The sequence below is a fragment of the Gymnodraco acuticeps genome, unplaced genomic scaffold, assembly GCF_902827175.1.
Source record: "Gymnodraco acuticeps unplaced genomic scaffold, fGymAcu1.1, whole genome shotgun sequence".
Lineage (NCBI taxonomy): Eukaryota > Metazoa > Chordata > Actinopteri > Perciformes > Bathydraconidae > Gymnodraco > Gymnodraco acuticeps.
Window position 1 is genome coordinate 492,433 of NW_022989837.1, and position 24,616 is coordinate 517,048.

General features: G+C 40.6%; 2 protein-coding genes across 2 annotated transcripts in view; one reads left to right on the forward strand and one right to left on the reverse strand.

Moving 5' to 3' along the window:
- Positions 1-11,658, forward strand: part of LOC117559080 (nucleolar protein 4-like) — a 61,777-nt gene extending 50,119 nt beyond the window's left edge. Inside the window, 5 exon segments of the mRNA XM_034235732.1 lie at positions 1,502-1,690; positions 5,183-5,299; positions 8,194-8,371; positions 8,911-9,074; positions 9,076-11,658. Of these exon segments, the coding sequence (XP_034091623.1) occupies positions 1,502-1,690; positions 5,183-5,299; positions 8,194-8,371; positions 8,911-9,074; positions 9,076-9,129 (702 nt within the window). The 3' untranslated portion in view covers positions 9,130-11,658.
- Positions 11,659-20,926: 9,268 nt separating this feature from the next.
- LOC117559089 (pancreatic progenitor cell differentiation and proliferation factor-like) lies at positions 20,927-23,994 on the reverse strand. The gene is given in 6 exon segments (XM_034235744.1): positions 20,927-21,236; positions 21,239-21,293; positions 21,702-21,801; positions 21,909-21,986; positions 22,171-22,263; positions 23,836-23,994. Coding segments are annotated over 5 exon segments (369 nt in total). The 5' UTR covers positions 22,226-22,263; positions 23,836-23,994; the 3' UTR covers positions 20,927-21,155.
- Between the last annotated feature and the right edge of the window lie 622 nt (positions 23,995-24,616).

Sequence of the window (24,616 nt, forward strand, 5' to 3'; positions counted from 1 at the left end):
AAAGAACTACATAAATGTTCCGTTAAGTATTCAACCGAGTGCATCGCGTTGCATCTCGTATTTTATTTATTATTTTACATGTTGAAGGCTCTGGGTTGCTCTGGTGTCCAATGCCCATCATGGATTAACAAACATTTGGATGATCTAGTGATTTGATTTGCTCCGACTTGATTAATTGCAGTCTCCTCGTATTTATGCAACTACAACAGCAGGAATCAAGCTAATATTATAGTATAGTTTTCCCCTCCAGACGTGCAGTGCAGATAAACAGAGCTGGTAATGGCTAGGTATCTGTTCTGTTAGAGCAGGGCTGTCAAACTCAAATACACAGTGGGCCAAAAGTTAAAAATGGGTACTAGTGGAGGGCCGGACTGGTTCAATGTTTATTGCAGAACGTATTGAAATGAACTTATTGCACATATTAAACCTGGAACTAACAAAGCTTAAATGATTGCCTATAAAAACAACATTAAACATTAAATAATCATTTCTTATGGATCTATCTGCAGCTTCTCCAGAGTCATTTCTTATGAGTACATTTTCCCACAGGCCAACAACAGCTTCAACAAAACTATTTCCCTCAAAGAGAAAACAAAACATGCCCTGTTGTCGTGAGAGAAAGTGCAGAAGGAAGCATCCATTAAACTCAGTGTGCTGCTCTGTGATGCTAGCTCAGACACTTGGCGTCTCATCTTGGGTGCAAGGTCATCAATGTTTGGGCTCAGGCTCTGAGCTGAGGAGACCCTCAGGATGGAGTGAAGGTGCAATATACCGGCGGGCCAGATCTAATAGTAATTAGACATTATCCTGCGGGCCGAAATTAAATCCACCAAGGGCCTGATTTGGCCCCCGGGCCTTGAGTTTGACACATGTGGGTTAGAGAGTCTGGTGTGGAAGATTTATATCCTGAAACAGAACATGTACAAAGAAATCATTAAATATCAACCTGCACTGCTGAACTAGAAGGGTGCTTGCTTATTATGTATGTCTTAGAAAATATAAAAACACTCTCATATCTGAACTAAACGTAGGCAGATGCTCACTGTGAGTATTTCTATATTCCATCCTGTGTTTATGTCCCAGTCTGATGACGGTAGAGTTGCAGGGAAGCATCCTGAACAACAGAGAGGTCCTGAATCTGAGCGATGATCCTCCCCCTCCTCTTCATCCTCTCTACCTCCCCCTCCTCTTCATCCTCTCTACCTCCCCCATCCCTCTCTTTTGTTCCCCCTCTCTCCATGTTTCTGCTCCACACCCCCTCCTCCCAGGGGCGCAGATAGTGGGGGAAAACATCCAAAACACAAATATAGTGGTTCATTTGACTAAATGTGTGTCAGTACATTCCCTCAAGTTCACCAAGAGTTAGCCAGGGATGAGCACCAACATATGGAACTTTAACAAAAATATAAAAAATGTATGATATTATTTTAATAACAAATCATGCACGGTGGTTTGCTGATTCTGCTCCACTCTCCCTCCCCCCTCTCTCCCCCCTCTTCAGATGTTTGTGCGTCTGTTTGTGGATGAGAACCTGGACCGCATGGTGCCCATCTCCAAACAGCCCAAGGAGAAGATCCAGGCCATCCTGGAGTCGTGCGGCCGGCAGTTCCCCGAGTTCGAGGGGCGATCCCGCAAACGCATCCGCACCTACCTCAAGTCCTGCCGGCGCCTGAAGAAGAGCGGCTTCGAGGTACAGAGGACCCCCAATAAAACTCTATTAACACCACAGTCAGAGGGGGGAAGTAGTGGAGTACAAATACTTTGTTACTGTACTTAAGTACATTTTTCTGGTATCAGTACTTTACTCCACTACGACTTTTTACTTCTCACATGTTGAACACAAATACCTGTACTTTCTACTTCTCACATTTTCCAAACAGCTGGTTCCTTTAGTCTGAATGTGTGTTTGGTGGCGTGATCATTATTCTTTAGAGTCATTGCGTGCCTATTGATTTGAACACGATCCGTGTATCCATCATTTCCTGGGGGGTATACTACAAAGCAGGATTTTCGCTTAGCCGGCTAAATTCAGGGAAAACTCCGGCTTTCCGGTCCTACGAAGCTGGTTCTCTTTTTAGCAGGCTAGATCTCCATGGTAACTTATGCTTAGCGGCTAACCTGGTCGGGACCAGGTTAGGTTGCAGGCTAAGAGCTCAACTCAGTGAAAGCACCGCCTGCTGACCAATCAGAGCTCAGTGTGCGGAGTTTAAAGCGATCAAGTCATATTACAGGAGAAAGGAAATACAGAAAAGCTGCCGTCGCAGGAAAGACGGCCGGCCAAAATCACCGACTGTGTGGACGTGAACATGAATAGAATATCACCTCCATCTTCAGAGCAATCTGACTATTATAACATTAGCGTTAAGAAAGCTTACTTAAATATCTGCCACAACATAAGTAACCGGATCAGAGTAACATTAAGTACAGTCCGCGGCATATCACTTCATAATGTATCATATATTTTCTTATCTGAGTCAGCTGAGCCGTATCTGGCCGTGCAACACTCACAGCGTCACATACTGTATGCAGAAGTATTATTTTAAGCAACACATTAAGTTGACGAAACACTCGAGACAAATGTAATGAAAGTCAGATCGTGTCTTAGACGGGCAGTGATATCATAAACCTGTTAATGTACGCATTCAAACACTTGTTCTGTTCCCAGCTGTATTCACCTTGCAGGTGCAGCTAAGTGGCTTTGATCCTGGATAAAGAGTTTAAGTCATGGATGTTTAAAGTTTAACTTCTTCATTTTTGACTAGTATTAAAGTTCACTTTTCATTCAGGAAGTATGACGCTGCGCTGTCAGTACGCTTCTCCATGTTTGTGATTGGTCGAATGCTCCAGATACCACCCCTTTCATGTGAACGCGCACCTAACTAGATAGGACACGGCTGGCTTGAGCGATCCACTTGATAACCAGCGTCGTAGTACCGTTTAGCGAGAGCGCGTATGTTTTGGATTAGGCCAACCGGCTAACTCAAACATATCCAGGTTAGGTTGAACCAGCTTCGTAGTACAGGCCCCAGGTCTTCTCTAAAGAAGAGGGACCAATGGAAACGTTGTCATGTTGCCGTTGTTCAGCATGGAAACATCCATTAGCTAACAGTGACATTATTGTTCTATTGATATAAAGGGAGGTCAGGTACTCTTTAAAACAGCTGCTAGTCATGGGTACTTTTTACTGAAGTACATTTCAAAGCCTCTTTACTTTGACTTGAGTAAAGAAGTTTAGTCAGTACTTCTACTTTTACCAGAGTATTTTTAAAGTATCTGTACTTCTACTTGAGCAAAGGAGGTGTGTACTTTTGCCATCTCTGCGGATGATTCCCATTTAAATTTGAGACACAGAGAGGCTAAGCTTTTTGCTGCGACGCGTTTCGAATGAGAAAGTCCATACTGAAGTTCCAAATGTTGAATATATTTAATAAACAAAATCATACAAACAATAGCTTAGAAGGACCATAACTTTCACCAGAGTATTTTTAAACACGAATATCTGTACTTCTACTTGAGTAAAGGATGTGTGTACTTTTGCCATCTCTGATTAATACCACAAACACGGGCGTCACTGCGTTAGAAGACGTGGGGACACTTTTCTCAGATTTAAAAACCACTACTGCATTAATCCGCCCCGAAAACAATACTCCATACACCTGCTCACAATACTTGTTGTATAACTAGCCCAGTAACTATGCTACGCTGCTGCAAAGCTATTCTCTATTCAATTATTACTAAAATCAAACGTGTCCCAGGTCCAAACTGCACCACTAGAGTCACCAGAAACACTCCCAGAAAGAGACAACAGTCTTCCAGATTCTACATGTTCTCTTTTGCAAATAATGCAATTTTCAAAGTGTGCAATTATTTGTTTATGCTATTTTCAGAACAGTTGTAATAGATTATCCAAATGCAAAGTGCTGGGTACTAAATTGGCCATTTCCCAAAGTGGTGGAGACATGTCCCCCAGCGTCCCCAGTATAAATTACGCCTATGGAAAGGCGCCCCCAAATAAAATACTTTCTGTACAAATACCAAAACAAATTGGAGGTAGAATGTAAGTGCCTTTACTCAAGTACTTAAAGGTGAGGTAGGTAAGTTTGAGAAACCGGCTCGAGATACACTTGTTGTTATATTCCATGGAATGCTCTCAACATCCCGATAGCAATGAATATCTGAAGTGCTTTGTGGAAGCTGTGGCGCTGTAAAAAGCACGACCAATCATCTGAGCCGGCTAAAGTAACTGGATGGCCTACCTGCCTGTCAGCCTTCCATCTGTGCACAAACTCACCTCGTGCCCTCATTGGTCATGTGCGCGTTCGTGTGTGTTGGAGGAGGGGCTCTGTGAGGAAGTGGCAGATTTTCTCCGGTTGTGTATTTTCAAATTCTAGCGCACTCGAGCTGGTTTCTCCAAAATTACCTACCCCACCTTTAATTATAATTATGAGGTACTTCTTCTTTACTTGAGTACTTCCAATTCAATGTATTTCTTCTATACATTTCAGAAGCAAATAAAGTACATTTTAGACAAGCAAATTAGGAGAAAAGGAACTCAGTTGGAGACCAGTGCTGAGTCTCAAATCACGTCCTGTTTTAAGTGCATGTGCGTCACTAGCGTTAACTTGGAGCTGTGTTATTGTCTAATGTTGGATAAATCAAATAGAAAGACATTAAGGCCACGCCATTTTTACCATTTCATAACAATGTCCTCTTTAATGTTAGAGCATCTTTGGTAGCTTCCAGACCGTGTAATGAACCCCAGGTATGTCAGTTGAGTGTTGGGGTTTCACTAGAAGGGGGTCGTCTTATTGCTCAATGTGTGATTTGGTTTTTGCAGTTTATACACAAATGTCCGTGCACCAACAAAACAAAACAGTTTTATTGAGTTGTCGTCCTTAAATGAAAAATATATTCAAGTTTCAAGGCTTTATTGTCACACAGTGTAGATATGGCAATGAGTCCCAGGCTCCTCCAGCACTGCAACATGAATATAAGACATTGAACACATACAACAGATGACATAGTGCAAGAGAATGTTTTGAGATGTGCAAGTAAATACAAATCAAATATAATTAGTGCCAGGGGCTCCTTTGTAGTCCTGGTGATGAATGAATACTTCCAGCGCTTCATACATCTCAATAGATCCCGTGTTTCACGTCTTTAAACTCTCTCTCTGTTCCAGATCCGACCGACCCCCCCTCACCTCACCTCGGCGACGGCGGAGAACATCCTCGCCACCGCCTGCGACAACGAAACCAGAAACGCTGCCAAGAGGATGCGTCTGGACTCTTACCCCGCGGTGAGTGTCTACGGTTTCACCCAGCAGGGGTCTAGAGCAGTGATTCTCAAATGGGGGTACGCGGACCCCTAGGGGTACGTTGCGGTACTGCAGGGGGTACGTGAGATTTAAAAAAGAAAAGTTAATTAAAAAAATACCATGCATGATTACAAAAATAATCTTAGTACAATAAGTTTAAAAAAACACCATTTTATATAAAATATTCCTAGAACCACCAAGGGGGTCCTCATATAAACATGTCCAATTTGTGTATTGTATTTGATAGTTTTGCATAATATATCATTTTGTTCATTGGTTTGTTAAACAGATATTACTTCAGTTGAAAAATCAGTTTAAAAAAAATGTCATGTTCTTTTTTTCATGCAGAAAATGAAAATATCCTGTTTGTTGAAAAGGAGTTAATAGATCACACACTGAGGGAACATCACTATATTGGAATTATTTGTATAGGCTTTTTTGATAAAAAATGTTCGGGGTCGGTCAGGGGGTACATGACTGAAGAAAGTTTGAGAAGCACTGCTTTAGAGTGTATATTCATACAAAGGATCACTTAACCCACGTGTGTCAAACTCAAGGCCCGGGGGCCAAATCAGGCCCTTGGTGGTTTAATTTCGGCCCGCAGGGTAATTTGTAATTACTATTAGATTTGGCCCACCGGTATATTGCACCTTCACTCAATCCTGAGGGTCTCCTCAGCTCAGAGCCTGAGCCCAAACATTGAGGACCTTGCACCCAAGATGAGATGCCAAGTATCTGAACTAGCATCACAGAGCAGCACACTGAGTTTAATGGATGTTCTTCTGCACTTTCTCTCTCATGACAACAGGGCATGTTTGGAGGGAAATAGTTTTGTTGAAGCTGTTGTTGGCCTGTGGAAAATGTAATCATAAGAAATGACTCTTGCTGCAGATAGAGCCATAAGAAATGAATGCAACTGATTATTTAATGTTTAATGTTGTTTTTATAGGCAATCATTGAAGCTTTGTTAGTTCCAGGTTTAATATGTGCAATAAGTTAATTTCAATACGTTCTGCAATAAACATTGAACCAGTCCGGCCCTCCACTAGTACCCATTTTTTACTTTTGGCCCACTGTGTATTTGAGTTTGACCCCCCTGACTTAACCAATACAAAAACACAAATGGACCACCTAACTTTTTTTTCTTATCATTATTATTAGTCAATTTATTGAACAAGTCAGAAACATATGTTTTTCTTTTTATATGAATAATTATAACAAATACATCTCTGTCATGTTCAAAAGGGGCAAGAAGAAGAAGCTTAAAACAACTTCTCGGGTCTCCCTCTAGCAGACATTTGTCTTGAAAATAAAAGATTAGGTCATCGTCATCGGCATCATGTTCGGCATGTTGTAAACAAATAATAGTTTTTGTACAAAACAACCAAAAAATAAATAACTTTGACAATGACAAGAAATAACAAGCATGAGTTCAGAATCAGAATCCCTTTATTAGTCCCACTGAGGGGACATTTACGTTGTTACAGAAGAAAAGAGCCACAGACAGCTTCATGTTACATAATGTTACATGCATTAAAAAGTACTAAGTTATGAGATAATAACAAAACAAATATATATATATAATAAAAAGTTACATAATTGTCAACATTTGAGGATTTAGCAGCCGGGTATTACACAGTTATTAACGGCATATATATATATATTGCACATAGTTGGTATTTAACAGCAAGGGGTGTTATCGTCTGCCTGTCACCACTCCTGCTCATAACCATTAATGATTTGTATCGCGGTAGTAATATTCCAAACAAAGTGCGGCGAGGGACGAAACAAGAGAAACACATTGTGGACGCGCAAAGACTCAGTCTTTCATCCAGTTTGACCTTTTATTTCCAAAGCAAACATTCAATAGTCCATATGCGTATATTCTTTTATGCGTGTGTGCAGTCAACAACAATTGTCCTTCTCCAGCTCACTCCCCCTCCATCCATCACAAAGTGCGCAGGTAAAAGCAAACGTCACCAATCCAATGACACGCCCACCACCTATAGTGACTCACAACCATGTACCGTAACAAACAGAAAAGTACTTCAAATGTGGCTCCTACAATCTGGTTTCTAAATAATAGTTTCAGTTTAGATAAACTTTTTTCATCTCGTCGTTACTGTAACTCCACAAGTATCCAAAAACAAAAGGCCTGCTCACCACTCCAACAGTTTATAACAAACTACAGCCTGATAATGACAGCTTAACCTTCTCTGTATCGCCTCGTTCGCACATGAAATCAACGACACAACTCCAACTGCAGATTCTACAAGCTTTCATTCGTTCAGCCGACAGACTCACAGATCGTTTTCTACTGAGAGAGAAATGCAAAATTCACCGCATGTAGTACGACACCAACCTCCGCTGTGGATTTTCAAAATACAATGCAGTAAAACTATGGTTTCAGGCCCAAGTTTAACAAGAATTCAACATTAAACACAATTATTATAGTACTATATAGTATAGTGCTTGAGTAGTCATTTTTAAACAATTTGAAAAACACTTAATTTATTAAGTATTTATTTCAAATGTTACATTTGACCAATATATAAGATAAGATAAGATGGACCTTTATTAATCCCCGTGGAGACATTCAGCAGTTTAACAGCAACAGGGTGAGAATGAAAAACAAGACGGCACAGATTCAAACAGATGAATACAATTAAAGATCAAAATGATAAAATAACTATGAAATAAGAAATGAATTAAAATGAACATATATACATATTGGGTCATATATACATATTAGATATATTTACATGTCACGGACAGCTAGGGGTCGCTCACAAGGGACCACACTTTGAGAAACACTGATTTTAGAGGAAGGGGCTCGGATGCATCGTCTTCACCTCCGATCCTTTATCTCCCCTCAGGATGAACCGTCCTCCGGGGAGAAGTCGAGCTCCAGAGACCCCGCCTCTCTGACTCCGTCTGGTTTCAGCATCTCCAGCGCCGCCTTCGCCCAGGAGCAGCTGTTGACCAACGGAGGTCTGAACTTCAACCTGCGGTACGGGGGGGTGCCGCCCAGCGCCGGGAACACGCAGACCAACGGTGAGGAGATCAGAAAACTAATAATGAGGCTGATAGAGAGGATTCAACAGTCTGCTGCTGTAAGTGGAGGGATGAGACCCTCTTTAATGGTCACACATGCAGAGCACTCTGTGACTGAAGGACACTGCTCAGGAACTAGCTGATGCTCTGTATGTGACGACTACTTCCATTCTGGAGAGGATCACAAGTACATGGATCCTGAGATTGAAGCTCAAGCCGGTGACCAGGGATTATTAACATTTTGAAGTATCCAGAAAAAGTCCGATTTTTGATATTTTGAGAAAAAAGTCAGAATTTTGAGATTTTTTTAGAAAAAGTCATATTTTTGAGAAAAAGTCAGAATTTTGAGAAAAAGTTAGATCTTTAACGAATTCTCTTTTTTTGTTTTGCCTACTTCCATTCTTGAGAGGATCAGAGATACATGGAGCCTGAAGCTCAAGCCGGGGACCAGGGAGATTGTTCTCACACTCCACTACTTCCCACCTCTGTGGATTAACAACGTTGTCGATTGATTGAATCTTTGTCTCTGTGTTCTTCAGGTCCCACCGATCTCAGCATGAAGTCCATCGTGGCCCCCCCCTCCTCCTCCTCCTCCAGCAGCCAGGGTCAGGGGGGCGGTGGGGGGGGCGCCTCAGCTCAGCTCAGCCTCCCGGAGGTCACGGCGGTGCGTCAGCTGATCGCCGGGTACCGAGATTCCGCTGCCCTTCCTGCTGCGCTCCGCCGACGAGCTGGAGAACCTGATCCTGCAGCAGAACTGATCCCAGACCCCTCAGAGACTCAAAAGACCCCCCCTTTCTTTATGCATCTGGCTCACTCTGACCTTAGTGCCCTGTTTATCTGTAGCCATTCATCCCAAGCTCACACTCTCAAAAACCCTCCATTCGTCTCAGGAAGCGACGTGAAAGACCTGCAGAAACTTCAAATCAGCTGTGATTGTGACGGCTCGTTTTAATGCAGGAGTTTGGACAAATTAGTAGCAGTGATTTAGCGTCATTAGCTCGTTTCTACTTTTACACAGCCGTGGTCTGAATCGAGGATTTCTAGGTAGAGTTCATTCTCCAAATTCGGAGCGTTTTGCAGACGATTCGCTGCTAAATCCACCGATGTGTCGACCTCAACGGCTGCGGAAAATTGTGCAAACTTCACACAAAAAGAGTCGAGAGCGGTCGATGAAAATAGTCAGACATTTTTTACATATTCAAACCGTCAAAGCTATACCTCGACAAGTGTTTCCAGATGTTTAGACATGAGAGGAACAGACTCATTACCCGACTTTCTTTCTGTTATTTTATTACAAATATTTCTATCATGGGCAATTTCTCATTAGTCACAAAGGAAAAAGGAGCCCAGGTATGCAAACTTGAGGTCGCAGACACTTGGCAGGGAAAGAAAAGGAGATGAATATATTGTTTAAACGGAAACGAGAGGAAAACGGTGTGCAATATTTAAAGAGATAATCAGTAATGGTGTGCTTACTGAGAAGCGTTTTTAAAAAAGGTATTTCGCCAACAATCTCCTCCCGTACAGATGTAGTAAAAATGAAGTGATATCCCGTTCAGCATTGTAGCCGAATTCAATGTTGTCGTTAGTCGTGATCTTTCTCGCTAACTGGGATCATCCGTCAAAATGGGACCTGGCAGAAAAACGAGACTCGATGTTGCACGTCTTGTTTTTTATTTTAGTGTGAAGGAAATCGTCCTGTGAGTGTTTTTTAAGGTTGAAAAAGGAGCACATTTGAGCATCGCAGTAATGTGTGTGTGTGTGTGTGTGTGTGTGTGTGTGTGTGTGTGTGTGTGTGGTGTGTGTGTGTGTGTGTGTGCTCACTCTCTGACCTCAGCTGTGTCTAACCCTCGTTCTCATTACATCACGTCTGAAAAGAAGCAAGAGACAATCTTAGAAAATCACAGTTTACTCTCTCAGCTTTCTGCTAGTGTGTGCGTGCGTGTGTGTGTGTGTGTGTGTGTGTGTGTGTGTGTGTGTGTGTGTGTGTGTGTGTGTGTGTGTGTGTGTGTGTGTGTGTGTGTGTGTGTGTGTGTGTGTGTGTGTGTGTGTGTGTGTATATCTAGAGCACAGTCTCACAACAGACACTTTTAACGGTGAGTCACTCGGCACAAAAAGTGTTTTTTATTCCCTTTTTTCTTTGTTTTTTTGGTGGTTCTCGTGTAAGCTGTTGTGTGTTTGTGTGAAAAGTGTTTGTCCGACATCAATCTGTGATTCAAAGGCTGAACACATTCCAACAAGGACAAACGAGGCTCGCTCCTTGTTGATTTGTCAAAGTTTAGAGAGATATATTTCTGTATTTATCACAAATCTTATCAAATCTATCAGTTATTTATGGAGAATCAGTCCTTAGAGCTGGAGCTAAATTATCATGTTTACTTGACTTATATTCCCATGTCATGATTGGGCTTGCATTACATTTGAAATGAATTTATCTTCTGCAAGTTTGGAAGCACTTTATGGCTCAGGATTACGGAAACACAGAGATTTGAGTGTGTTTTACCTCGTTTGGAGTTTATGTCAGCTTCAGTTCAAACAGATCCAGAACTGGTTAGAACAACAGCAGCTCTGAATCTGCGTGTTTATGAAACTAATGGAGCTCATTACAGACGGGTTTGGAAAGCAGGAGCAGGATGCATTCTGTTTCATGAAGTCTGATTTGTTTCATGTTTGCAGCCAGAACGCACTTTCAATTCATTTCATTACATGTTAGACGCTTTTATCCAAAGCGACTCACATACATTCAGTCCTGTGGACAATCCAAGCAATTTGGGGTGAAGTGGACACAACGACATGCTGACTGCAGTGGGACTCGATCTTGCTACCCCCTGATTCGAAGTCCAGCACACTATCCACTGAGCCACAGCCGCCCATTCATGTTAAACATGACAGCAAAATCACTGCAATAAACAGTGTACAAGCTTTCTTTTCGCTGCATGTTCTAGGTCAACTATCCTCATCATGTCCAGGTCAATCTTTTGGTAGGAAGACATTGAGATAATAAGCATTTTTAGGAACATAAAGCCCTAAAATCTTTGTGATGAAATGAATCAAATGACACCTGAAAGCTGCAGAGAAACACTAAGGAGTCTTTATTCCAGAGCCATTACATTGTGCAACCAACATTCACTACATCACGAGAAGTTAAAGCACAAGCGATGAAGTTATCAGGTGGATGATTGGATTTGGGCTGCTCAATTATTTTAATCGCAATTACGATTATGGCTTGCAACGATTACGAAAACAACGTAATCGAAATAAAACGATTATTTTTTTATTATTACTTTTTTTTTTTTTTTTTCAGTTGAGTTAAACTTAAAGTTCAGGGTAATCAACTGTTAAAAACAAACTGTTCACATTTTCTTTCTCCAATACATTGATGTTTTCAAAGTAAATGGATAATCGTTTTTAACAATCGTGATTTCAATTATTGACCCAAATAATCGAGATTGTGATTTTTGCCACAATCGGCAGCCCTAATTTAAATATGTTGACGCATATATTTAATAATGAAAAAATGATGCTCTAATTGTGCATACCATGCTAAAAGCACATCCCATACTCTGTTACCTTTAGTACACACTGCAGCTGCTCTTATGAAGTAGCCTACGTACAAACTACATTATATTGCACATTTGAACTTTTCTTATGGGTGCAGACGGAAAAGCGTGCCTACTGCAAAATGTGACCAGGTGCACCAGGACATCATGCTAGTTTGTGTGCATACTGCTTACAGAATTATACTTTAACAGTCAGATCAAGTCTTGCATCACAGCAACACAATATGTTGAAGACCCTTGAACGTGCATTTGATCTGGTTTTAAAACTCTGTATCTCATTGTAGAATTGACTGATGCACACAAGAGTATTTCAGTCTGATCTAATTAAATCTTGGGACCATGTATCTCCAACTTGACTGTTTTTGGACATACTAAAACGTTTACTGGCATACTAATCATTTGGACGTTGCCTGCAGATATAAAAGCAGGTTTTCTTTATGAAACAGACCATCCTGACTCCTCTTCATCACCCTCCTCCTCCTCCTCCTCCTCTGGGCTCTCACAGACGTATTTTAAAGTTGAACGTGGTTTCCTCACACGTGTCTTCCTCGTCTCCTCGGTGACTTCACGTCGTCTCGTTTTTAAAAACCCTAGCTTGCAGATGTGTGAAACCCGTCTTTTTAACGCTGAGCTACTCGTGCTGGAGTTCCTGTGATCGGCGACGACCTCTCTGTTGTCACGTTGTCGTTTGTTTTGGTTTACTTTTGAAAATGCCCGATGGATCTTCTCTTTGTATTGACTGGACAATGTAATCTATTGGTGTTGATTAAAGATGCCCTGGTAGCTCGTGGATTAAAGTGGTCAGATAAATGTATAGCTGTACAAAGAGTGTTTTTCTAATGTGGGTACAGCACTGTTTTAAAGTAAAAAAAACAAAGTGGTTGCTTGTTTTAAACTTATCACTTGGTGGTGGTCTTTTATCGTCATTTCAACTGTTGCCTCTCCTGCACTGAAACTGACTGAAGCAGCGCAGGAGCTCGTACTGTAACCTGTGTGAAAGCTTTGTACCCCCCCCCCCCCCCCCCCCCCCCCCCCAATATTCTGGTTTTTATGGACTCAGTGAAAGTGTGATGTTTACATGTACAGTTTTTCAGAATACTTTTGCGTTTTTCTCATTTATTTTATTATCCTTACCTTTGGATCTGTTGCAGATTCTTCTTTATGTTGTTGTTGCTGTTGCTGTTGTTGTTGTTGTTGTTTCATTGCTGGTCGGCTGCTTGTTGTGGCTTCCAGCGTTAAAAAAAGAAAAGAAAGAAAGAAATCTTAAGTAAAAGGGAGCGTCACAACTTCTCAAAGTGGACCAGCAAATATCAACTTGAATCAGCTGTTTTAGAAAGTGGCCTAAATGCATTTATTACCACGTGAAGTGCTCCGAATATTTGAGTTCCCCGGTTCTCTAAATCTCCCGGTACCTGAAGGAACACTTTGACCTGTTGTCATTCTCACCTAAAAGCCATTCCCCTCTCCTGGCCTTTGTAAGGGGAACCATGAACCTCAGGAAAAACTGAATCTCCAACTTTAATTTAACGGAAAACACCATTGACATTTCTACGAGATGTCTATTGTTTTGTACATTTATCATTGTGATTTAAAAGTGGAGCTTTTTTCCAGTACCTGTGACTTAATATGTTTGATTTCTTTTTTTGTTGGAGTGTTTATAGGTATGGATATTTATTATTATATGTGAAACAAAAGTCAAAAGAAAAAGGTTGAACCTGTTTCATTTGTATGTTTCATGCAAATCTGTCCAGGTGAGATTCTCTTACATATCTCTGATGAGGGACCTGTGTTGTTTGGAAATAGCGCTTTCTCAGTGTTGCATCAACGCTATGAAAATAAAAACGATAAAAAAACAAAAACAAAAGCTCCAGTGGTTTCCCAACAGCAGCGCCGCGCGGGCTCCTCCTGATGTCAGTCATTAAAACGATGAGCGATCGAACTCAGACCGTGTGCTTCCTTTTTAATGTTTATATATCAGATACATGTTTTATAATGGAGCAGAAATACTACTTTATTTCAGAGGGGGGAGAAGTACTCGGATCTGGTACTTGTGTAGAAGTAGAAGTACTCAGGTCTTGTACTTGAGTAGAAGTAGAAGTACTCAGATCTTGTACTTGAGTAGAAGTAGAAGTACTCAGGTCTTGTACTTTAGTAAAAGTAAAAGTACTCAGGTCTTGTACTTTAGTAAAAGTAGAAGTACTCAGATCATGTACTTGAGTAGAAGTAGAAGTACTCAGATCTTGTACTTGAGTAGAAGTAGAAGTACTCAGGTCTTGTACTTTAGTAAAAGTAGAAGTACTCAGGTCTTGTACTTTAGTAAAAGTAGAAGTACTCAGATCATGTACTTGAGTAAAAGTAGAAGTACTCAGATCTTGTGCTTGAGTAAAAGTAGAAGTACTCAGATCTTGTACTTGAGTAAAAGTAGAAGTACCAGAGTGTAGGAATACTCTGTTACAGTAAAAGTCCTGCATTCAAAATGTTCCTCAAGTGAAAGTAGAAAAGTATTCTCATCAAAATATAGTGAAAGTAGCGACAGTGAAAGTAGTCGTTGTGCAGATTGGTCCATTTCAGAATAATATATATGATATGTTTTATAATGATTGATCATGAAAGTGTTCTCAAAGCTGGTGAAGGTGCAGCTAGTTTGAATGACTTTGTATACTGCAGGGTAGCTGGTGGATTTACTCCAGGTGGAACTAAGTCTGATTCAACACTTGGTTAGATTTTATATCATTCATCCACATCTGTGAAGTAACTAAAGGTATTAAATACATGTAGTGGAATAAAAGTACACCATTTAGCCTTTATTTATAAATGCCAATATGCATTTAGAACTATACACCACAACTTCTGTGGATCTCTACATATTAATTAATTTCTGCAATATATTTATTTATTTTAAGCTAAATTACATGACCATATTTTTCCTCTCCAAGATTGTAAAACGTTTCAATTTTTCCACATTTATTATATTTAGTTTTTGTTAATTCACCACAAGAGGTCAGCAGGAAGCAGTGTGAGAAATTAAAGTAGAGAAGTACAACCAGGAAGTCTTTGAACTGGTTTTGTTTTTTGTGTGCAAACCTGTTTATCGTGCTGCTGGCTGTCTCTGCCAGCAGCACGATAAAAGGTTTGAAAAAACAGATTATAATCTTTCTAAAGAGACACGGGTTTTCCTATTAGTGTTTGTGAATTTTCAAACAGGCCAAACACTTTTGAAGGAAAAAGCTCACTTTAGCTAAAGGTGGCTAATGTTGGGCTATAAAGGAACTACAGCACGATCACATGACTTCACGTCACCACTGCTAAGCTAAAGGTGGCTAATGTTGGGCTATAAGGAACTAACAGCACGATCACATGACTTCACGTCACCACCGCTAAGCTAAAGGACGCTAATGTTGCGCTATAAAGGAACTACAGCACGGTCACATGACTTCACGTCACCACCGCTAAGCTAAAGGTGGCTAATGTTGGGCTATAAAGGAACTACAGCACGGTCACATGACTTCACGTCACCACCGCTAAGCTAAAGGACGCTAATGTTGTGCTATAAAGGAACTACAGCACGGTCACATTACTAAAAAGCACAATAACTAGAAACATATAAAACATAAATAAATAAAAAACACATACAAATATAAAAATGTAATGTTCAACTAGTATTAAAAGCCAGTGCAAAGAGGTGAGTTTTTAGCTGAGATTTAAAAAGTTCAATAGACTCAGCAGTCCGGATATGTGCTGGGAGGCTGTTCCACAGTCTGGGAGCTGCAACACTGAATTGCCCCTGTCACCTCTGGGCTAAGCTAAAGAAGGCTAATGTTGGTCTATAAAAGAACTACAGCACGGTCACATGACTTCACGTCACCCACCGCTAAGCTAAAGGCGGCTAATGTTGGGCTATAAAGGAAACTACAGCCGGTCACATGACTCATCACGTCTCCACCGCTAAGCTAAAGCGGCTAATGTTGGTCTATAAAGAACTACAAAGCACGGTCACATGACTTCACGTCACCACCGCTAAGCTAAAGGAGGCTAATGTGGATTATAAAGGAACTAACAGCACGGTCACATGCGTCAGTCAACCACCGCTAAGCTAAAGGGTGGCTAATGTTTGGAACACTTGTTAGCAACCTTCATTTTTAAATGTACCAGTTGGGTATTTACTGATGTATTTTATGTCTTAGAACAAAAACGTTAAAACCGTCTTCAGTTTGTGTTACCCTCAGATCTTATTTCAGGATAACAACCAAAAACACATTCAGAGAAACAAGGGAACTGGCTATGCTTTAAGGACTAATTGAGGACTGAACCACTCCATTAAACAGCTTCTACACTTGCACTCTTTGTGGAAACCTCAACCAGTAAAAGGTTCAAGACCTAAGCCGACCTTTAGATCTTTGGTTCAGGGTATTCATTAGAAAAAACTCCTACATTTATTCCAGGTAAAAAACAAGAATAAACCTGCAGAGATAATCAACACGGTGAGTTTTTGTGTTGACAGTGAAACTCCCTCAGTGACACGTGCACTCCCTCCATGTTTCACGCTGTCTGCTCATGCTGATAATCAAATACAGATCTAAAAACAGGACGACACCTGCACCCTGCACACAGTCTGATGAGAGTACAGAGCATCAGATGTCATATTTGCTCTTGTCTGAACCTGTGGAACTCTTTACATTGAGAGTCACTTTTGGCCTCGTTACCTTTCACCCAGATGCCCCATTCATCTCTGAGCCCTGCACGTGCATCCTCACTCTGTGTATCTAAAACTACAGCAGATCATTCAGGGTTTAAAAAGACTGAAACCAGAGGATAGATTTCATATCGCATCCGAAATCATTTGAGATTCAAATATGTGTAATAGGGCTGCACTGTTTTAATGTTAAAGCAATACGGACTAGTGGCAATAAGAGCAATATTTTGTAAAGGTAATATGACGTTAAAATATGTAAATGAAGTACTGTGAAGATGCAGAGATGTCCCGATAAAACCTCACAAAACGGTTGATACATATGTTGGTGTTCATCAGGGTTCAGCGTTGGGTCTTCTGTTATTATCATTTCTTGAGATATGTTTGTTTGTTCGGATTATGGAATAATTACTGTTAAAGGTAATTAGTAAAAGGGTAAAGCGATTTCCAATTAAGAACTTATTGCATTTTTGAGTAGATCAAGGCGCACTTAGATGTATTATTTTAATTTTACTCAAGCTGATAGAAGACGTTTTACTTGGCTGCAGGTAATTGCTGCTTTGTCAACCCTAACCCTAACTGCGAGTCCCCTACATTAACTAGACTAATTATTAAGCCATGAAATAAGTTGAAAAAAAGATTTAAGCTCAGAAACCACTTGCTAGCGGGGGGTCTTTGTCAAAACAAAAAATCGCCCAAAAAACAACATGGAATTCCAAATGGCAGACGTCCTGTTGGGTTTACGATATACCTCCAAGAGGGTTTTTTGAACATCCCACCATGCTACATATGCCTACCAAATTTGATACGTCCACGTGAAATTTAAGGGTGGGGGCATTTACTTTGAAAACGGGATGTGTGCGTGGCTTTCCCAGTGGCCACGCCCACACCCAACCCCCTCATCAAAATTCTAATCATGCCACTTCCCCACATGTGCAAACTTTCTTGAGTTTTCGAAAGTTGCAAATAGCCCAAAAACGTGTTCAAAGCCGGCAAAGAACACATGTTTTAATTAACGTACAAATCAAACTTGAAGACTATAGGTTTATTTAAGGTTTAAGGTTGGTGGTACTGGATTACCCAGATTAAGTAAAACAAGAGACATTTTGAAAATAAGGGGCGTGTGGATGAAAGGGGGTTTGAGTGGAATCGGATAAAGCTTGCAGGCTAAATCATTTCATGCTGTTTAAGGTGTGCATTGAGAGAAGAAATAATCAAACTGAGTTAAGCAGATCTCCACCTCTTTTAAAACATTCAGGAGGGCGTCCTCACATCTGATTGGCTGAGAGGCAAACACACCTGCTCTCAGTTCATAATAGCAGCCAACAGGTGATGAGTTACCTGCAATCAAACTCAAAATGAAAACAAATGTGATGTTAAGCACTGTTTCAGTGTATTAATAATAGTGTATGTCTACTCTAGCAACAACAAATCAAACAATCCTGATTAAAGTTTTTAAACTATATTGTTTTTAATTCAACCTTATAAATCCTGCTATTTCCTGCAGCCACACAATGCACATCTTCACTCGTGTTTTCTGTTTATGTTTCCATTTTATCCAGTGCTTTTCTCATCATTGCAGCTGTGTTGGGTTTCCTAAAATGTTCCAGGGTGTCCTCACAGTGTCCCGTGAAACTCTGCACACAGAAACCCAGAGTGCCTTGACAGTCGTAAAAAAAGACTTGCCCGACGGGATCGTGTTGGCTCAGTGATTGTATTTGGCCGGGATCCCGAGACGCTTTTAGACCTGAGAAGCTTCTGTGATACTCTGCCAAAAATAGCTCGGCTTTAAAGGGCAGGCTGGACTGCCCCTGCTCTGGATCAACGTCTCAAGGCATGAATCATGACTTTAAACATGTGCTTCCTGTGGTGTTTCTCTAAATGCTGCATGTGACCACGAACTGTTTGACTTTCCTGTTTGCACAGACAGATTGTCGAAAAGCAGAACTTCAACCAGACTTTGTTCAGGCTATTCCTAGTCCGGGTCAAAAAGCAAGTTGCAAAAAATGTTCCCCCACGACTTATTCACGGAAAAGTCCATCCAGAGAATCAGCCCATATCGATCCATCATGTTGCAGGACCTACACCGCGGTGCCATGTCTTCCCAGTACCATTTAACTCAAGTATCCTTAATTACACATTCAGGGTACTTTACCTGAGTATTTCATGTTACACTATTTTATCACTAGATTTTAGAATCAATTATTTTACTTTTTCCTTTGAAACGTTTAGTTAAAGAGGCCATATTCTGCTTTTGTGGGGTGTCCCCTCTCCTGTAGTGTCCTTCTATAGGTTTTAGTGCATGTAAATGGTTCGCAAAGGCTAAAACCCCTGTGTTACCTCCAGAGGGAGTTTCTCTCTGGATTCCCTTGTTTACTTCCAGTACATGATGACATCACTATGGAACACTCACGCTCCTATTGGCTAGCGCTCCAACACATTCAACGATAGGCAAAGGGGCGGGACATCTCAAAGCGGTTGACAAATCACAACACAACATCATTAATAGGCGGGCGTGGGGGTGGCAGTGGGTTGTGCGTAGGTGTTGGGATCAGGGGGTAGCAGGTTCAAAACCCCACTGCAGTCAGCATGTCGTTGTGTCCCTGAGACACTTCAACCCCAAAGTGCTCCTGTGGGGATTGCCCACAGTATTGAGTGTGTAAGTCACTTTGGATAAAAGCGTCTAACAGTAACATGTAATGCAATGAAATATTTTTAAGGTCCAAAATGGTGAATTATTATGTGGTATTTTTACAAAGGATTTATGTACCGTGGGTTTGTACAACCTGTTCATACTGCAGAAATGCGTTATAAAGTCAGGTTTTATGCCACTTGTATATTTCCCTCAGTAATCCAAAAAACGGGTGGTGCATTTGAATAAAAAACACAAACATATTGCAGGGAAGCATCAAACTCATCGTTCCTTGCAGCATTTGTAACGGGAACACACTGAATACTTTACAACAAGTGGTCCGAGGCGTCTCAGTGTATATCTCTTAAAATAAGTTTGCTGGCATACCAGATAAGATTTAATATCAGCAGGTGGACTGATTTAGTATTTGACGCAGTGCAGATATTCTGGAAGGATGTTTGGCAGGTCTTCAGAAACTGAGCACTGACCTGTTTTTAGAAACGTGTTGGCAGGTCACTTTGACTTCTGTTTTCCCAGTAATGTATAGAACTGGAGAACCCAAGATATAAATATGACTTATAATTGTTTCCACAATTTTAATACTTAAGGTATAAATCATGCCTTAAAAGAGAAGCATTGTCATCACACATTAAGACACCTGTATTTGTGTGTATGTTTTTTACAAAAACCGTAGTTGGTAACAAGAGTCTAAGTGAGATGACTAAACGTCATCACGCCCAACATTAGCCGCCTTTACCTTAGCGGTGGTGACGTGAAGTCATGTGACCGTTGCTGTAGTTCCTTTATAGCCCAACATTAGCCGCCGTTAGCATAGCGGTGGTGACGTGAAGTCATGTGACCGTGCTGTAGTTCCCTTTATAGCCCAACATTAGCCACCTTTAGCTTAGCGGTGGTGACATGAAGTCATGTGACCGTGCTGTAGTTCCTTTATAGCCCAACATTAGCCGCCGTTAGCATAGCGTGGTGACGTGAAGTCATGTGACTCGTGCTGTAGTTCCTTTATAGCCCAACATTAGCCGCCGTTAGCTTAGCGGTGGTGACGTGAAGTCATGTGACCGTGCTGTAGTTCCTTTATAGCCCAACATTAGCCGCCGTAGCTTAGCGGTGGTGACGTGAAGTCATGTGACCGTGCTGTAGTTCCTTTATAGCCCAACATTAGCCGCCGTTAGCTTAGCGGTGGTGACATGAAGTCATGTGACCGTGGCTGTAGTTCCTTTATAGCCCAACATTAGCCGCCGTTAGCATAGCGGTGGTGAACGTGAAGTCATAGTGGACCGTGCTGTAGTTCCTTTATAGCCCAACATTAGCCACCTTTAGCTTAGCAGTGGTGAGGTGAAGTCATGTGACCGTGCTGCAGTTCCTTTAGTAGCCCAACTTAGCCACCATTTAGCTTAGCGGTGGTGACGTGAAAGTGCATGTGACCGTGCTGCCAGTTCCTTTATAGCCCAACATTAGCCACCTTTAGCTTAGTGGTGAGTGACGTGAAGTCATGTTGACCGTGTTTTGTAGTTCCTTTAAAGCCTAAAGTTAGCTTTTCAGCTTCAAAATCACAAAGCTTAAAATCTTTTATATGTAACTTTTTGTGAAAAAATAGACATACAATAATAAAAAATGAAAGCAGCCTTGTAAAATCATCAAAACACAAACAATAGTTACTGATTGAAAGCATTTTATTATTATTATAATAATAATATATAATTATTATTATTATCAACAGTGTAAAGTCACATAATGAAAAAACTTTTACATACTTTTTTTTAAAACTTTTGGTCATAATAAAAATATTCTATACAGAGGCAAAAATAACAAAGCATGGACTAAAAGTGACGAACACCATCATCATCGTCATCTTCAGGACGGGGGAGAGGAGAGTGGGGGGGCTCAGGAGGAGGAGGATGGGGGAGGGTTCGGTGTTTCTGACTTCCCGTTGTTGCTGCTCACGCTGATTTTTCTGTTTAAAACACCATTTCCCGAGCGACGCAGGTCACCTGACCGTTAGCCACTGTGTACGAGCTGTTCCTGCAAACACACAGGAAGTACAGTTATCAACAGTTATTAACATTACTTACAGGAAATATCAGAACATAGTGAAAAAGGTCCATCCCAGTTTCTCCAAATGTTAGTAAATGTCGGGACAATACAATAAACATTAATATACAAAAAAGAAACATTACCGTTAACTAAATACAGTATATCTGAATAAAGGTTGAGTCGCTGTGCCGGTTTTAAAGTGGCAATCCAAATGTGCCAAAATAACCAGGAAAAGTGTGCAAAGATATGATAATCACAAAGATATGTCTGCTTGAATTGATTTTTAATATAGTAAGCCGTTTAGTTTTCTAACCCTAATCTTTTTAGCTTAAAATACAACTTTAACTTCACCTGATTAACTTAAATGTATTTATGTTAATGTGTTTAACTCGACACTCACTTCTGAGACTCGATTCGTTCTGCACGCTGGGCTGAGGCGGCTTTAGCAGTAGAAAAAATGAAGACCACCAGTGACCCGAGTCTTGTCTTTGAAGTCCTGTAAACATCAAATATGTAATGCATTTTAGACGGAGCTCAGATTGCCTGCAAAAAGACCCTCATTTTTCACACTTTAAAGATGAAATATTCCTCTCTTCTCCTGACCTGGGGGGTGGGGAATGACCTCTCCGGTGAACTCAGAGCTGCCACAGGAGCTGTTGCTGGAGACGGACCCGATGCGCCCTTAAAAATAAAACACTTTCTTTAGTAAGAAAACCTCATCTGTGTCTAATTTAACACAAACCGGCTTCAAACGGAGGTAAATGATACTGTTCTCAGGTGCAGAATGAAAAGCAATAATAAATGCTTTTTCCAATTCCCCTGAAATGACTGTAATATAAATGCATATGATCCCCGCCTGACTCACGTCTGTAGTAATCATGTGTGGCGATGAGGGAGCCGGTTGATGGAATCGCTGCCATTTTCTCCGGAAAACTGCTCAAAGATGGAAAATGGAAACCTGGAGGAGAGACAGGAAGAGAAACGGGAGGTTATTATTATGTGGCTGGAAATAAAATGAGAAAATGGATGCCCTTAAGTTTTCCTTTCCTCACATTGTCATCTTGTTTGATTTGATCCTATATAAATGGCACTTGTGTTCTTGTTTAAAAAGCATTGCATAAAAGAGCCAGATTATGGAGGACTAACGCTGCCATCATAGTCAGTAAATAAGTAAGTATGCACATTTATTAATCATAAGAGAAGCTTTAGTACTTTATAAATGACACATCAGTACATACAATATATTTAGGGTTATAGAGACATGAGGTGAGAGAGCATGTCCCGTCTGCAGGCCATCACTGATACATAGAATCTGGTTTACCCATGACTCAAATAACCAGAGTGTGTGTGTGTGTGTGTGTGTGTGTGTGTGTGTGTGTGTGTGTGTGTGTGTGTGTGTGTGTGTGTGTGAGATGTCAAGATAACCTCAGATAGCTTAGTGCATGAGCTGGCTGCATGATCGAGAAATGAACCTGCTGGAGTGTGCCAGTGTTCTGCCTCAGAGGGCATATTTGTTTGACGTCCAAAGACTGTTCAGCCAAGATATTTCTACTGCTAGGATAACCATTGCCAGAATGTATTTAAATAGCAGGGACATGTGTTGAATATTAGAGAACATGCATGAGTAAATGTGCATTTATTTGTGTTTTTAAGGCCTTATCTAGATCTGTAAGCAGCCTGGAGAGGCAGCTGAAGGTTGGAGAGCTTAACTCCAGGTGAGCGGTGAGAGGCTTTGGGGATTTCAAGGAACACACAAAAGCATGTCTGCACTTATACAACTGCTTCATGCATTAATACCTATTAAACAGAAGTACTCAGATATTGTACTTGAGTAAAAGTAGAAGTACTCAGGTCTTGTACTTGAGTAAAAGTAGAAGTACTCAGGTCTTGTACTTGAGTAAAAGTAGAAGTACTCAGATCTTGTACTTAGTAAAAGTAGAAGTACTCAGATCTTGTACTTGAGTAAAAGTAGAAGTACCAGAGTGTAGGAATACTCTGTTACAGTAAAAGTCCTGCATTCAAAATATTCCTCAAGTGAAAGTAGAAAAGTATTCTCGTCAAAATATAGTGAAAGTAACGACAGTAAAAGTAGTCGTTGTGCAGATTGGTCCATTTCAGAATAATATATATGATATGTTTTATAATGATTGATCATGAAAGTGTTCTCAAAGCTGGTAAAGGTGCAGCTAGTTTGAATGACTTTGTATACTGCAGGGTAGCTGGTGGATTTACTCCAGGTGGAACTAAAGTCTGATTCAACACTTGATTATATTTCATATCATTCATCCACATCTGTGAAGTAACTAAAGGGATTAGATACATGTAGTGGAGTAGAAGTACACCATGTACTGTAGTGGAGTAGAAGTAGGCCTACTAAGTTTCAAAAAGTACAGTACTTGAGTAAAGGTACTTTACACTACTGAAGATAACCCAGCAAGACAAATAAAAATGAAAGCATGGTTGTGCAGAAATATAAACTTAAATGTGACATATTTAATGTTATAAAACTTAAATTGTATGTGTAACCTACCTTAAGGAAGAGGATGCGGTGCAAGGTGCGGATGTCTGGAAGTAGGAAAGAGTACTAGTGGTTACTGAGGCCCATCTGTGGTGTCTGTCTCTGGTTGTCTGTCTCTGGGTTGACTCTCTCTGTCTGTCCGCTTCTGTCTGTCTCCGGATCAGAGAGCCGGTTTTATAGCCTCTGTCCGGCAGCTGCTGCTGCTGAGGGGCGGGGCTGTGGAGCACCGGGACACGTGTGTGGTAAGGGTAAGAGACAACAAGGTGATATCATACTTCGTTTTGCTTCTACTCTTCAAAGATTCAAAGGTTATATTGTCCTAAACTACAGCGTAGAAATGCCATTTAAATGATTCTGACCTGAGCTCCTCCAACAATTACAAAAATACAATAAAAAAAATTATGCAAGAAGTCTAAATAGAATATGATATGTACAAGAACAGAATATGAAATTAAATAATATACATTAAGACAAAATTAAATACGGTTTATTGCGGTGATAACTATTTTATATAAATAAGTAGATTGCATTTAATGCTAAACCAGACTCCGTTTACATTGTTCCTAAATCAACAGATTATTAATCATGACAGGATTCTTGATGTCAGTCGTATCGTTTTAACAGCTACATGGATTCGGGCGAGAGGTGTATTAAAGACGTTGAATGTACGTTTGTTATGCTTTACGTCACAACACTTATGAAGAAAAGTGTTGTTTTCCCCTGAAATAACTTAATTTAGCAAACGGATAATAACGGTGCGTTAACTGCATATTAGCCATCTTATTGTTTGGTG